This window comes from Salvelinus namaycush, chromosome 19 (assembly GCF_016432855.1).
Source record: "Salvelinus namaycush isolate Seneca chromosome 19, SaNama_1.0, whole genome shotgun sequence".
Lineage (NCBI taxonomy): Eukaryota > Metazoa > Chordata > Actinopteri > Salmoniformes > Salmonidae > Salvelinus > Salvelinus namaycush.
This window is the reverse complement of record NC_052325.1, coordinates 30,988,801-31,002,122: the sequence shown is the minus strand read 5'-3', so window position 1 is coordinate 31,002,122 and position 13,322 is coordinate 30,988,801. Positions and strand designations below refer to the sequence as shown.

The 13,322-nt window shown below is 42.0% G+C and overlaps 1 protein-coding gene across 1 annotated transcript; it reads right to left on the bottom strand.

Annotated features, from left to right (window-relative positions):
• Window positions 1-3,409: 3,409 nt before the first annotated feature.
• On the bottom strand, window positions 3,410-11,583 carry LOC120064320 (T-cell surface glycoprotein CD3 zeta chain-like). Its single transcript, XM_039014809.1, has 7 exons — window positions 11,475-11,583; window positions 6,830-6,924; window positions 6,577-6,621; window positions 4,745-4,816; window positions 4,608-4,643; window positions 4,248-4,307; window positions 3,410-3,918 (listed from the first exon to the last, which is right to left on the bottom strand). Exons 1-7 carry the CDS (start codon window positions 11,524-11,526, stop codon window positions 3,823-3,825), a joined length of 456 nt encoding a protein of 151 aa, XP_038870737.1. The 5' UTR covers window positions 11,527-11,583; the 3' UTR covers window positions 3,410-3,822.
• Between the last annotated feature and the right edge of the window lie 1,739 nt (window positions 11,584-13,322).

Below are 13,322 nucleotides of genomic sequence, written 5' to 3'. Positions count from 1 at the left end.
TGTGATCCTTGCCAAAGCAAAGCGAAAGCCTTTCTCTCTGCGGCTGGGTTGATGTCTCGATGCTGCTCACTTCACTGGTTTTCTGTTCTTGAGGTCATGGCAAGCCGAATGGGACTTGTAGTCCTATTTGTAGTGCTGTTTGTAGTCACAAACCAGTTGTGAAGCTTGGTGAACCATTGGCCATCGGCACCATGGGAAGTTACTGAAATATTTATCTGAGGAACGACTAAAGGATTAGAGATAAATATATATATAAATATATATACAACTTGTGTAAGATATTCATATTTTATATTTGAACTAGTATGTTATCAAGACTGAATGTAATGTTTTGTCATGCTTATAGAAAAAAACTTTAAAAAAAACATTTTTATTAATGTCAAGACCAAAAACTTTGACCGCACCCCCTTGGTGCGTGATTTGCGGACACCTGTGCCCATTACATGTGTGGGTGTGGTCTCTTGAGTGAGAGAGGCTTGCTGTGGTGCTTCAATCGGACAGTCCCTGCTTGTGCAGTTGCTAGGGGAACAAACAGACTGATGCGCCTGATCTTAATCTTTCATCATCTTTTTGTCTGGTTGTTTGGTTTACTATGGATTTGATTTGATGTGCTGTTTTTAACAATCATTTGAATGTTTTTTTTATTACTTATGCCTTTAATTGTTTTGTATATCATGAGAGGGCAAGATCACTGTCTTTCTAGGTTTGACAAAAGATTAACATTGACATTTATGCCTTATTGTTATTTAGAAGACAAGCATTGTAGCATATTGTTGTTTGTGCGACAGTGTATGAGAGTAATCTAGTGAGAGAGGCTACCTCCTCGCTAGCTTTTGTGTTTAGCTAGCTCACTCAGTGCATAGTTCTTTGCTGAAAATCTGCAGTGTATTTTAGGCATAATTTGGGAGAGTGCTGTTCTGGCCGGTTATGTTGCTACCTATGATTTTAGGGGTGACTCATACAGGTCGGGAATACCTATAGAAAAGCTTTACTAATAACTGAACTCCAGCAGGTGTGTGTGTGGTGTGTGTGTGTGTTTGTGTGTGTGATTGAGAGAAGGGAGTGCTGATTGAGAGAAGGGAGTGCTGATCGAGAGAAGGGAGTGCTGACTGCAGACCATGATGCTGCGTTTGTTTTCAGTTTACAGATAAAGATAAGATTATGATAAAAGCATTCAAGGGAAGAAGGGGATGATAATATTGAATAGGTGTTTCCTCTGAGTATAAGACTTGTGAAGTTGTGGATCTGGATCTCTCTCTGGTTCGTCTGATGCTCTAGAAGTGGATCTGTGTTGATGCATGTGGTCTACCCCCCACTGTGGTGTGAGGTGGGTGTAAAGGGAAAGTGCAGAACGGCACCAGTAAGTCTAGGGTAACTAGGTGGGTTAAGGGAGCTGTTGTATACCTCATTTTTAACTCGAGACTAAGTGAAACTTGCTTTAATCTACTTTAGAAATAAAAATGTAAAGCTGAATATAAAAAATATAAAAAAACATCAAGGTCCTGTCAGAGAAGCCTACAGGTGTCAGTTTTTAGTGTACAGTGTCAGTTGCAGCCACCAGGGGGAGACACGCACCAGTACCAGAATGTCTGCTTATTTTTTTTATAATAATTTTTTACAAGAGCATCACCATCAGTCTCCCTAAACACACTGGCCTCTCAGACCTCAACCTCCAATTGTCTCATAAGGCTGAAAGTATTATACACATTTTTCTTTGGTTTTACCTCTGAAATATTTACCACTAGTATGTACTTGATTTACCCCTCCATTCTGTTTTCTATGATTTGACAATCCTGCCCTATTTTATTCTAATTTAGATTCTGAATGTAGATGTTGGTGTGTGTGTCTGTTCACCTGGTGGCACTCTGTCTCGCTGTGCTCTCTTTCTTTCCTGTGGGAACGTTAACCAAAGACTTCTAAAGTGATTGTATATGGACTACACCATCTCTCACCCCTCTCTGCTTCACTATCCCATGAGACACACATTCAGCTGTAAAGTCAATACACCTGTATGGCAGAGCTGTGTGTGCACCGTGGACACAACTGGTACCTGTAGCAGTGCCTGTGGATGGGGACATGTTGAGTGTGGAGGGGCAAAGTGGGCTTCTCTGATGGACAGGTCAATTAACCAATCCCGTGGTGGCTGGGTGATGTTTGTTAATACACACTGAGGGTTGATTCTGTGCACACTGTTTATGCTCAGGACTCACTGTCTCTCTGTCTGTCTGTCTGAAGAACTGAAGAACTGTTGCTAGGACACACATGTTCAAAGACTGTCACGAAAATACACTGTTTCTGCCTCTTGGGTACAGTGCGTCTGTTTGGCTCCAAGTCAGTGCATTGTAGTTGCCAGGACACATTGTCTCTAGGATACACATTCTCTGGTTCTAGGGTACTGTTTCTGTCTCACTACTGTTTTCTTTCTTACATTCCCTCCCTCATTTCTTACTATGTTTCTCGATTTTCTCTGTTCAGCTTTGACACTATGCATCATGGTCCTTCACTCTGCATGGCCTGTGTCCGATTGGCTAAACCCTTTGGCCAATGGGGTCCCAGGGAAGCTTTGTTTGATGCTTTATTCCAAGTGGGGAGTTGTAGGATGTCACAAGCATTATCCCAATGCAAAAATATCCAAATATTTAATGTTTTACAAACGCAGATACCAAAGATAACTCTCTGTCCTGTCACTCGCTCTCTCTCTCTCTCTCTCTCTCTCCCTTCCTCTCACCCTGCAGCTTGTGTATTAAGAGACAACCCCAGCACTGGCTTTAGTTCTAGCCTCAGTAATTCCAAAGCATAGATGTATATTTTGGTATATTTCTGAGAAACCTAAATGAAAAACTTCTCGTTTGTTTGGTGTATCGCTCTTTTCTGTCACAGCATGGAACTAATTGCAGAACTGTCTTACACTTGGTAGGTTAAAGATATAGTATTTTTGTATGTTTTGGGTGTGAAATTATGTGTGTGATCATATCAGTCAACACGGCCCAAGTGACCATGGTTTAAAAAAATATATATAAAAAACAAAAAAAGGTAAACCTGTACATATTACTTGTTTGTGGATTTTTGAGAAATGCATTCTGTAAAATCATTAATAATTATTCCTCTGTAAACTAAGCTTGGGGTAAACTAAAGGAATGTGTCCATTGTATCTTCCCAGACTGTAGTCTTTCCTCTGAATAATCCCTGTCTGTCACTCTAGAACTCTGGGAGCCACGCTGTCGTTGTGACGCGCGGTTCTACCGTTCCAGTTTGGACTAGAACACTGCTCACTGTTGCCACATGGACACATGCCTCAGATCCGACTACGAAACGCCCCCCTCCAGACATGGCGGGTGGCGGCATATAGAACTGAAAGATTGTGTAGAACATTTTAAAGTATGTGAATCAGGACACATGGTAGATTTGATGCATTTGTCTGCTGTATTTTATTTGTTTATATATATATATATAAACAATATTTTACTGTAACTGTACAGTTCTCTTTAGTTGTAAACATCATTAAACCATTTTCCAAGTGTTTTAACATTGGAACGTGTACTGTTTTTTATTATGGTCAAAATATCAACATTACCACATACAGCCATAAAGGGCACAGAAAGCGGTCAATAAACATAGATAAGACATGCACACTTTTCTGCTGATTTGTAACATGCAATAACAGGGCAGGGAGTTGAGCTCAGGAGTAGAACACTGCTATAGCCAGAAAGCAGATAACCTTCTATACTGTTATCTTCAGAGATATAAGCTGACTGTGGGATCAGTGCAGGGGAGACCTGCCAGTGGAGTAAACAGCTGCCTCCGTGCCGAGGGCTGACTGGGTCAGATCAGTTTGGAGGTGGCGGAGGGCCGGGTCTGAGCCTGGATGTTTGCACTGAGAGGCTGGGGGACCTTGGCTTTCTTGTCCTTCTTGCGAGTCTGTGAGAAGAGAGAACCCACAGGAAGAATGTGTAGGTTAATAGCCTTCAGGAGCTATTCTACAGATTAAGTTGGATGACAACATTTCACTTGTGTTGCCCTAGTCTTGTCATGTAAGTTTGATAGCAGTTTTATGAAACGCTGATGACTATCCACAGTGTAGGGTATGGATGGCAGAGTAGAGATTTCATCTTTCCATCTCTCAAATGTACATAACCTATAGATTTTCAATGTTCTATGTCACAATACCAGTAAAATGCAGATATGTAGTTCATGACTCAGCACAGGGGGCTGAGTCATGTGTTTTGTTCACTACATGTGACTCTTACCCTCCCCTTGGACTCGATCACCTGGTAGACCTCACGCCCATCATTTTTTATCTGGAGAGCCTAGAAAACAAAACAAGTTTTATGGTATTGGTCAATAAATTAATAAAGCACCCCTGGAATGCTTCCCGTGCTTCTACACCTGCATTGCTTGCTGTTTGGGGTTTTAGGCTGGGTTTCTGTACAGCACTTCGAGATATTAGCTGATGTACGAAGGGCTATATAAAATAAACTTGATTGATTGATTGATTGGAATGGAAGGCTTGCAGAAGTGGATGAACCTGCATTTAGGATCAGTGTTCTGCAACATCTCAGAATTGGAACACGGTTATAAGCCTGTGGTATATAAGGAGTAGTCCTTACCTGGTATGTGTCGCTACTAGCTTCCTGTTTGCGCTTCTAAGAGGGACAACCACAAACATGAACGCATTAACAAGACTGTGCTCAGAATTATAACATGGCCTCTCTCACACGCTAGTCATAATAGCCCTCTCACTCACCCGTCTAGTAGCTGCAGTCTGGTCAGTCCTTAGATCCTCATAGTCGTCAGCAATAGTACCCGTCAGGAGTTCCTTTACAAAAACATACAGTACCAGTCAAACTTTGGACATACCTACTCATTCAAGGGTTTTCTTTATTTTTTCTATTTTCTACATTGCAGAATAATAGTGAAGACATCAAAACTATGAAATAACACATATGGAATCATGTAGTAACCAAAAACGTGTTATACAAATCAAAATATATTTTATATTTGAGATTATTCAAAGTAGCCACCCTTTGCCTTGATGACAGCTTTGCCCACACTTGGCATTCTCTCAACCAGCTTCACGAGGTAGTCACCTGGAATGCATTTCAATTAAGAGGTGTGCCTTGTTAAAAGCTAATTTGTGGAATTTCTTTCCTTCTTAATGCGTTTGAGCCAATCAGTTGTGTTGTGACAAGGTAGGGGTGAAATACAGAAGATAGACCTATTTGGTAAAAGACCAAGTCCATATTATGGCAGGAACAGCTCAAATAAGCAAAGAAAAATGACAGTCCATCATTACATTAAGACATGAAGGTCAGTCAATGCGGAACATTTCAAGAACTTTGAAAGTTTCTCAAGTGCAGTCGCAAAAACCATCAAGCACTATGATGAATCTGGCTCTCATGAGGACCGCCACAGGAAAGGAAGACCCAGAGTTACCTCTGCTGCAGAGGATAAGTTCATTAGAGGTACCAGCCTCAGAAATTGCAGGCCAAATAAATGCTTCACCGAGTTCAAGTAACAGACACATCAACATTAACTGTTCAGAGGCGACTGCGTGAATCAGGCCTTCATGGTCGAATTGCTGCAAAGAAACCACTACTAAAGGACACCAATAAGAAGAAGAGACTTGCTTGGGCCAAGAAACACGAGCAATGGACATTAGAATGGTGGAAATCTGTCCTTTGGTCTGATGAGTCCAAATTTTAGATTTTTGGTTCCAACCACCGTGTCTTTGTGAAACGCAGAGTAGGTGAATGGATGATCTCTCATGTGTGGTTCCCACAGTGAAACATGGAGGAGGAGGTGTGGGGGTGCTTTGCTGGTGACACTGTCAGTGATTTATTTAGAATTCAAGGCACACTTAACCAGCATGGCTACAATAGCGATACGCCATTCAATCTGGTTTGTGCTTAGTGGACTATCATTTGTTTTTCAACAGGATAATGACCCAACACACCTCCAGGCTGTGTAAGGGCTATTTGACCAAGAAGGAGAGTGATGGAGTGCTGCATCAGATGACCTGGCCTCCACAATCACCTGACCTCAACCCAATTGAGATGGTTTGGGATGAGTTGGGCCGCAGAGTGAAGGAAATCCAGCCAATAAGTGCTCAGCATATGTGGGAACTCCTTCAAGACTGTTGGAAAAGCATTCCAGGTGAAGCTGATTGAGAGAATACTATGGGGAGAGTCTGCAAAGCTGTCATCAAGGCAAAGGGTGGCTACTTTGAAGAATCTCAAATAGATTTGTATAACACGTTTTTGGTTACTACATGATTCCATGTGTTATTTCATAGTTTTGATGTCTTTACTATTATTCTACAAAGTAGAAACAGTAAAAATAAAGAAAAACCCTTGAATGAGTAGGTGCAAACTTTTGACCAGTACTGTACATTCAGAATGTCAGTACCGTGTCATGTCCATGATGCCAGCACACACACACACACACACACACACACACACACACACACACACACACACACACACACACACACACACACACACACACACACACACACACACACACACACACACACACACACACACACACAAAAGGTATGGGACGTTGTAGGAAACTCACTGCATATGTGGAGTCCTCCACAGGTTCAGTTACAGACTGGCCCCACTGCAGACAGAGAGAAGAGGGGAGGGGCAGAAACAAGGAGTTGATAACACTGTTCTACATCCATTTATATGTATTCAATTGAACGATAACACGCCTCTGTAAACTGTGCACTAACTCCTCCTCACTGTATACACTTAAATAACTAGTACCTCATCATTGGTAGACAATGGAAGGGTGGGTGGCATTACCCACCTGTATTGTGACTCACCTTCACTTTGAAGAATAGAACGGTGGTGATGATGGAGTAGAGAATCAGGACTCCGTCCAGTATGTAGCAGATGACCGGTTCATTCAATGAAGCCTCTACAGGGCACACAGAAGATGAAGAGTCTTTAAAACACAGACAGGGCACATACACGAGCGCAGAAAAGGGGGGGTATAATAATACAGTTGAAGTCGGAAGTTTACATACACCTTAGCCAAATACATTTAAACTCAGTTTTTCACAATTCCTGACATTTAATCCTAGTAAAAATCTGTTTTAGGTCAGTTTTAGGTCAACCCTGTTTTAGGTCAGATAGCATCACCACTTTATTTTAAGAATGTGAAATGTCAGAATAATAGTAGAGCGAATGATTTATTTCAGCTGTTATTTATTTCATCACATTCCCAGTGGGTCAGAAGTTTACATACACTCAATTAGTATTTGGTAGCATTGCCTTTAAATTGTTTAACTTGGGTCAAACGTTTTGGGTAGCCTTCCACAAGCTTCCCACAATAAGTTGGGTGAATTTTGGCCCATTCCTCCTGACAGAGCTGGTGTAACAGAGTCAGGTTTGTAGGCTTCCTTGCTCGCACACGCTGTTTCAGTTCTGCCCACAAATTTTCTATAGGATTGCGGTCAGGGCTTTGTGATGGCCACTCCAATACCTTGACTTTGTTGTCCTTAAGCCATTTTGACACAACATTGGAAGTATGCTTGGGGTCATTGTCCATTTGGAAGACCCATTTGCGACCAAGCTTTAACTTCCTGACTGATGTCTTGAGATGTTGCTTCAATATATCCACATAATTTTCCCTCCTCATGATGCCATCTATTTTGTGAAGTGCACCAGTCCCTCCTGCAGCAAAGCACCCCCACAACATGATGCTGCCACCCCCGTGCTTCACAGTTGGGATGGGGTTCTTCGGCTTGCAAGCATCCCCCTTTCTCCTCCAAACATAACAATGGTCATTATGGCCAAACAGTTTTATTTTTGTTTCATCAGACCAGAGGACATTTCTCCAAAAAGTACGATCTTTGTGCCCATGTGCAGTTGCAAACTGTGGTCTGGCTTTTTTAATGGAGGTTTTGGAGCAGTGGCTTCTTCCTTGATGAGCGGCCTTTCAGGTGATGTCGATATAGGACACGTTTTACTGTGGATATAGATACTTTTGTACCTGTTTCCTCTGTTTCCTCCAGCATCTTTGCTGTTGTTCTGGGATTGATTTGTACTTTTCGCCCCAAAGTACATTAATCTCTAGGAGACAGAACGCGTCTCCTTCCTGAGCGGTAGGATGGCTGCGTGGTCCCATGGTGTTTATACTTGCATACTATTGTTTGTACAGATGAACGTGGTACCTTCAGGCGTTTGGAAATTGCTCCCAAGGATGAACCAGACTTTTGGAGGTCTATAATGTCTTGGCTGATTTCTTTTGATTTTCCCATAATGTCAAGCAAAGAGGCACTGAGTTTGAAGGTAGGCCTTGAAATACATCCACAGGTACACCTCCAATTGACTCAAATGATGTCAATTAGCCTATAAGAAGCGTCTAAAGCCATGACATCATTTTCTGGAATTTTCCAAGCTGTTTAAAGGCACAGTCAACTTAGTGTATGTAAACTTCTGACCCACTGGAATTGTGATACAGTGAATTATAAGTGAAATAATCTGTCTGTAAACAATTGTTGGAAAGATTACGTGTGTCATGCACAAAGTAGATGTCCTAACCGACTTGCCAAAACTATAGTTTGTTAACAAGAAATTTGTGGAGTGGTTGAAAAACGAGTTTCAATGACTCCAACCTAAGTGTATGTTAACTTCCGACAATAGGCAAACCAGCCATTGTATTGAATAGATGGAATTAGATTATGATAGTACCGATGAATGAATCCTCACACAATGTGCTTATTTCATCAGGAATATTTTATGTGTATGACATTTTTGGGTGAAATTTGCATAAAAAACAGAATAATTGCCCATAATTCTGCATCTTTGGATAGTTGTTATTCCAATGTTGATCATCATGATTTAGTGACGGCAAAGAAAATGTATTGATCAACTGGAATATTTTTACTTTCTGTTTGTGTGCTTGGACTCAAGATACAGTATAAGTATGGTTGTGTTAATCTTTTTGCAGTCAGTACTGTTCTTTTGATGAATGTATTTGCAATTTGCATGGTATAATATAGTTTTGATGAATGTATTTGTTTTGAGAAGGCAACTACATTTTGAAAATAGATTTACTGTTTTGCAAAATGCCACAGAGTTGTGTGTCTTGTGGACCCTGTTTTTGAAAATCAACATTGTTCCAAAAAATGCTTGTACTCGATTGAGAAAAACTGTAAACAGGTGAATGTATACTTAACTAGAAAGGAGAATGGGGTAGTACTGAGCACAGAGCTGTACCTATATTTACATAGGTGGAAATTGGAGACATTTTACTACATACAGTACACTAAAGTAAGAGAAAGTCTGCATGTAATCGGAAATATAGATAACAGTCTCCCTGTCAGTAAAAAGGGGGAGCTCTATATCTCTCTCAATCTTTCTGTGGTTTGCCTCTACACTATGTAGTTCAGTGGTTTCTAGAAAAGCTGTTGCATGGGTAATTTCTTGCACTTATTAATGTAAGAAAGGTGTGGGGGGAAATGCATGAGACCATTTAGCTGGGGCCAGCTGGTGATCATCTACATTTCTACAAGATGTAGGATCTTAATCTGAGCCAGTTTGCTACAGCAAGAAAATAATCCTGCAGCAACAGGAAATGTGAATTATTATGTGAGTTATAATAAATATACACTGCTCAAAAAAATAAAGGGAACACTTAAACAACACAATGTAACTCCAAGTCAATCACACTTCTGTGAAATCAAACTGTCCACTTAGGAAGCAACACTGATTGACAATAAATTTCACATGCTGTTGTGCAAATGGAATAGACAAAAGGTGGAAATTATAGGCAATTAGCAAGACACCCCCAGTAAAGGAGTGATTCTGCAGGTGGTGACCACAGACCACTTCTCAGTTCCTATGCTTCCTGGCTGATGTTTTGGTCACTTTTGAATGCTGCTCTCACTCTAGTGGTAGCATGAGACGGAGTCTACAACCCACACAAGTGGCTCAGGTAGTGCAGCTCATCCAGGATGGCACATTTGTGGCCTGCTGGAGGTCATTTTGCAGGGCTCTGGCAGTGCTCCTCCTTGCACAAAGGCGGAGGTAGCGGTCCTGCTGCTGGGTTGTTGCCCTCCTACGGCCTCCTCCACGTCTCCTGATGTACTGGCCTGTCTCCTGGTAGCGCCTCCATGCTCTGGACACTACGCTGACAGACACAGCAAACCTTCTTGCCACAGCTCGCATTGATGTGCCATCCTGGATGAGCTGCACTACCTGAGCCACTTGTGTGGGTTGTAGACTCCGTCTCATGCTACCACTAGAGTGAGAGCACCGCCAGCATTCAAAAGTGACCAAAACATCAGCCAGGAAGCATAGGAACTGAGAAGTGGTCTGTGGTCACCACCTGCAGAATCACTCCTTTATTGGGGGTGTCTTGCTAATTGCCTATAATTTCCACCTTTTGTCTATTCCATTTGCACAACAGCATGTGAAATTTATTGTCAATCAGTGTTGCTTCCTAAGTGGACAGTTTGATTTCACAGAAGTGTGATTGACTTGGAGTTACATTGTGTTGTTTAAGTGTTCCCTTTATTTTTTTGAGCAGTGTACATTTTTGTAGAGGTTGATTAATTTTTCGTTAGGGCAAATCAAGTCTGTTTAATTCCCACTTTTTTTAAAACTCAAATACACTACAAGTTTGCATTTCCTTCTTTGCAGGAAAATTCTCAGCAACAAAATAGTGATCAAATTAAGATCCTACATCTGTACACGTACACACATGCAGACACACACACACCTAATTGAGGATATTGACCTGCACACGTGAATGTATGGTATGTTAGGATTACTTCATTGGAAAGATTCACTTTTTTGAGTTTTGATTTTGCATCAAGGACTTTATTTCAAATTCACTATTGAGTCCCCCTCTTTATTCAGCAGAAACACTGTCTCAGAATAATCACTCTCTAGTTTTCAGTTATCAAACACCAACAGGTGCTACTCTTTCGCATATGTGTATGTCTGTGACTTTGCCATTCTGGTAATGCGGAAACGAACAAGGCCACGTCTAAGCTTTCATGTTCTTCACAGACTCTAAAAATAGATGCGTAGAAAGGTAGCCACTCAATCACAAACATGAACAGATAGGTAGGGTACAGAGCACTATATCTCCTGGAGCCTGCCTCTCTCTCCTGACCAGAGGGAGGACACTCTTCGTACTCAGGATAGAGCACCTCTGGGTGGGTAAGGAGGCGAAGGCGGTGAGGGTGGGAGAGGAATACCATCGAAGGGCTTTGGACAGAGCATATACACAGTAGCACAGGAAACATACTATCTAGCCACACTAGAAAACATTAAAGTCCCTTTCTAACCAAACGCACAACTTTAATGTACCATTTTCCTAACCTTAGCCCTCACACATAAATTCAGAACAAACAGCTCATATACTTGCTGAACAGTTTTGATGGTATCGCCACTTCTGTGCAGTCTACCATGGCTATTTAGTGACTAAAGTAATACATCTAGGTTGGCACTTACCTGCAGAAGAAAAGAACATCAGCATGACACCTGTCCTCCATGGAATGGTCATGCTTCCTCTTTTCTCTATTTCTCTACAAGGACACGGGTGATGATCCCTCTCTTTCTGTCCTGGGCTGAATGATGGGCGCTAGCTCTAGAGGGCTCTCTTCATTTTTTTCTTTCACTCTCTCTCTCTCTCTCTCTCTCTGATCACAGGAAGTGGCTGCACTGACACCAATGTATTTGCCCCCTCTCTCTCTTTCCTACATTCTCTCCATCTATCTAAGCTTCTTATTTTTACCTTCCTAAGCATATATACTTGTCTTTTTTTGTCTTAGTTTTCTCATTGTCTCTTCCTCTCTCTAACCACCACTCTTTCTCTATTTTATGCCCTTATCGCTTTCTCTTAGCATTTGTTTTTCCGTAGTGTAAGTTCAGCTCCTCAGTATCTCCATTTGTAACAGATTTCATGCTTTATCAACAGACAGCCTATGAATGTAAAATCAACTTAATTTTCTAAAAGGTACTGTGTGCTTCCTCCAGCTGTCGAATTAAGCAATAATAAACAAGAGGTTAAGCATTACTGTGATTCTTGGCACAACTGGATTGTTAAACCTGCAAGAGCCTAAATTTGGTTGCTGTTGTTATAGCCCACAGGGACACATCACAAAAACGTGCAATCTACCCCACCATGGCAAGGTGCCAGCTCCAGTATTGTACACAGCGAGCAAGGATATCAAATTATCAAAACATTTCAAAGCTAAAGTACAGAATAACTTGATCTCTAATGGTGTACCATTGATATCAACAGGTGAGTCTTGATTTTTTTTTTGTGCTTATATAAACTCAGCAAAAAAAGAAACGGCCCTTTTTCAGGACCCTGTCTTTCAAAGATAATTCGTAAAAATCCAAATAACTTCACAGATCTTCACTGTAAAAGGTTTAAACACGGTTCCCCATGCTTGTTCAATGAACCATAAACAATTAATGAACATGCACCTGTGGAATGGTCGTTAAGATACTAACAGCTTACAGACGGTATTCAATTAAGGTCAGTTATGAAAACTTAGGACACTAAAGAGGCATGAGGACTGCAGATGTGGCCAGGGCAATAAATTGCAATGTCCGTACTGTGAGATGCCTAAGACAGCGATACAGGGAGACAGGACGGACAGCTGATCGTCCTCGCAGTGGCAGACCACGTGTAACAACACTTGCACAGGATCGGTACATCCGAACATCACACCTGCGGGACAGGTACACGATGGCAACAACAACTGCCCGAGTTACACCAGGAACGCACAATCCCTCCATCAGTGCTCAGACTGTCCGCAATAGGCTGAGAGGCTGGACTGAGGGCTTGTAGGCCTGTTGTAAGGCAGGTCCTCAACAGACATCACCGGCAACAATGTCGCCTATGGGCACAAACCCACCATCACTGGACCAGACAGGACTGGCAAAAAGTGCTCTTCACTGACGAGTCGCGGTTTTGTCTCACCAGGGGTGATGGTCAGATTCGTGTTTATCGTCGAAGGAATGAGTCTTACACTGAGGCCTGTACTCTGGAGCGGGATCGATTTGGAGGTGAAGGTTCTGTCATCGTCTGGGGCGGTGTGTCACAGCATCATCAGACTGGGCTTGTTGTCATTGCAGGCAATCTCAACACTGTGAGTTACAGGGAAGACATCCTCCTCCCTCATGTGGTACCCTTCCTGCAGGCTCATCCTGACATGACCCTCCAGCATGACAATGCCACCAGCAATACTGCTCGTTCTGTGCGTGAGTTCCTGCAAGACAGGAATGTCAGTGTTCTGCCATAGCCAGCGAAGAGCCTGGATCTCAATCCCATTGAGCATGTCTGGGTCC

Excerpts from the sequence above, each read along its gene's own strand:
- LOC120064320 (XM_039014809.1), bottom strand. The coding sequence starts at position 11,526 with ATGACCATTCCATGGAGGACAGGTGTCATGCTGATGTTCTTTTCTTCT. Across the intron at positions 6,622-6,829 it reads TTCTATTCTTCAAAGTGAAG|TGGGGCCAGTCTGTAACTGA; the intron begins GTGAGTCACAAT and ends CTCTGTCTGCAG. Across the intron at positions 4,308-4,607 it reads CTAGTAGCGACACATACCAG|GCTCTCCAGATAAAAAATGA; the intron begins GTAAGGACTACT and ends TTTGTTTTCTAG.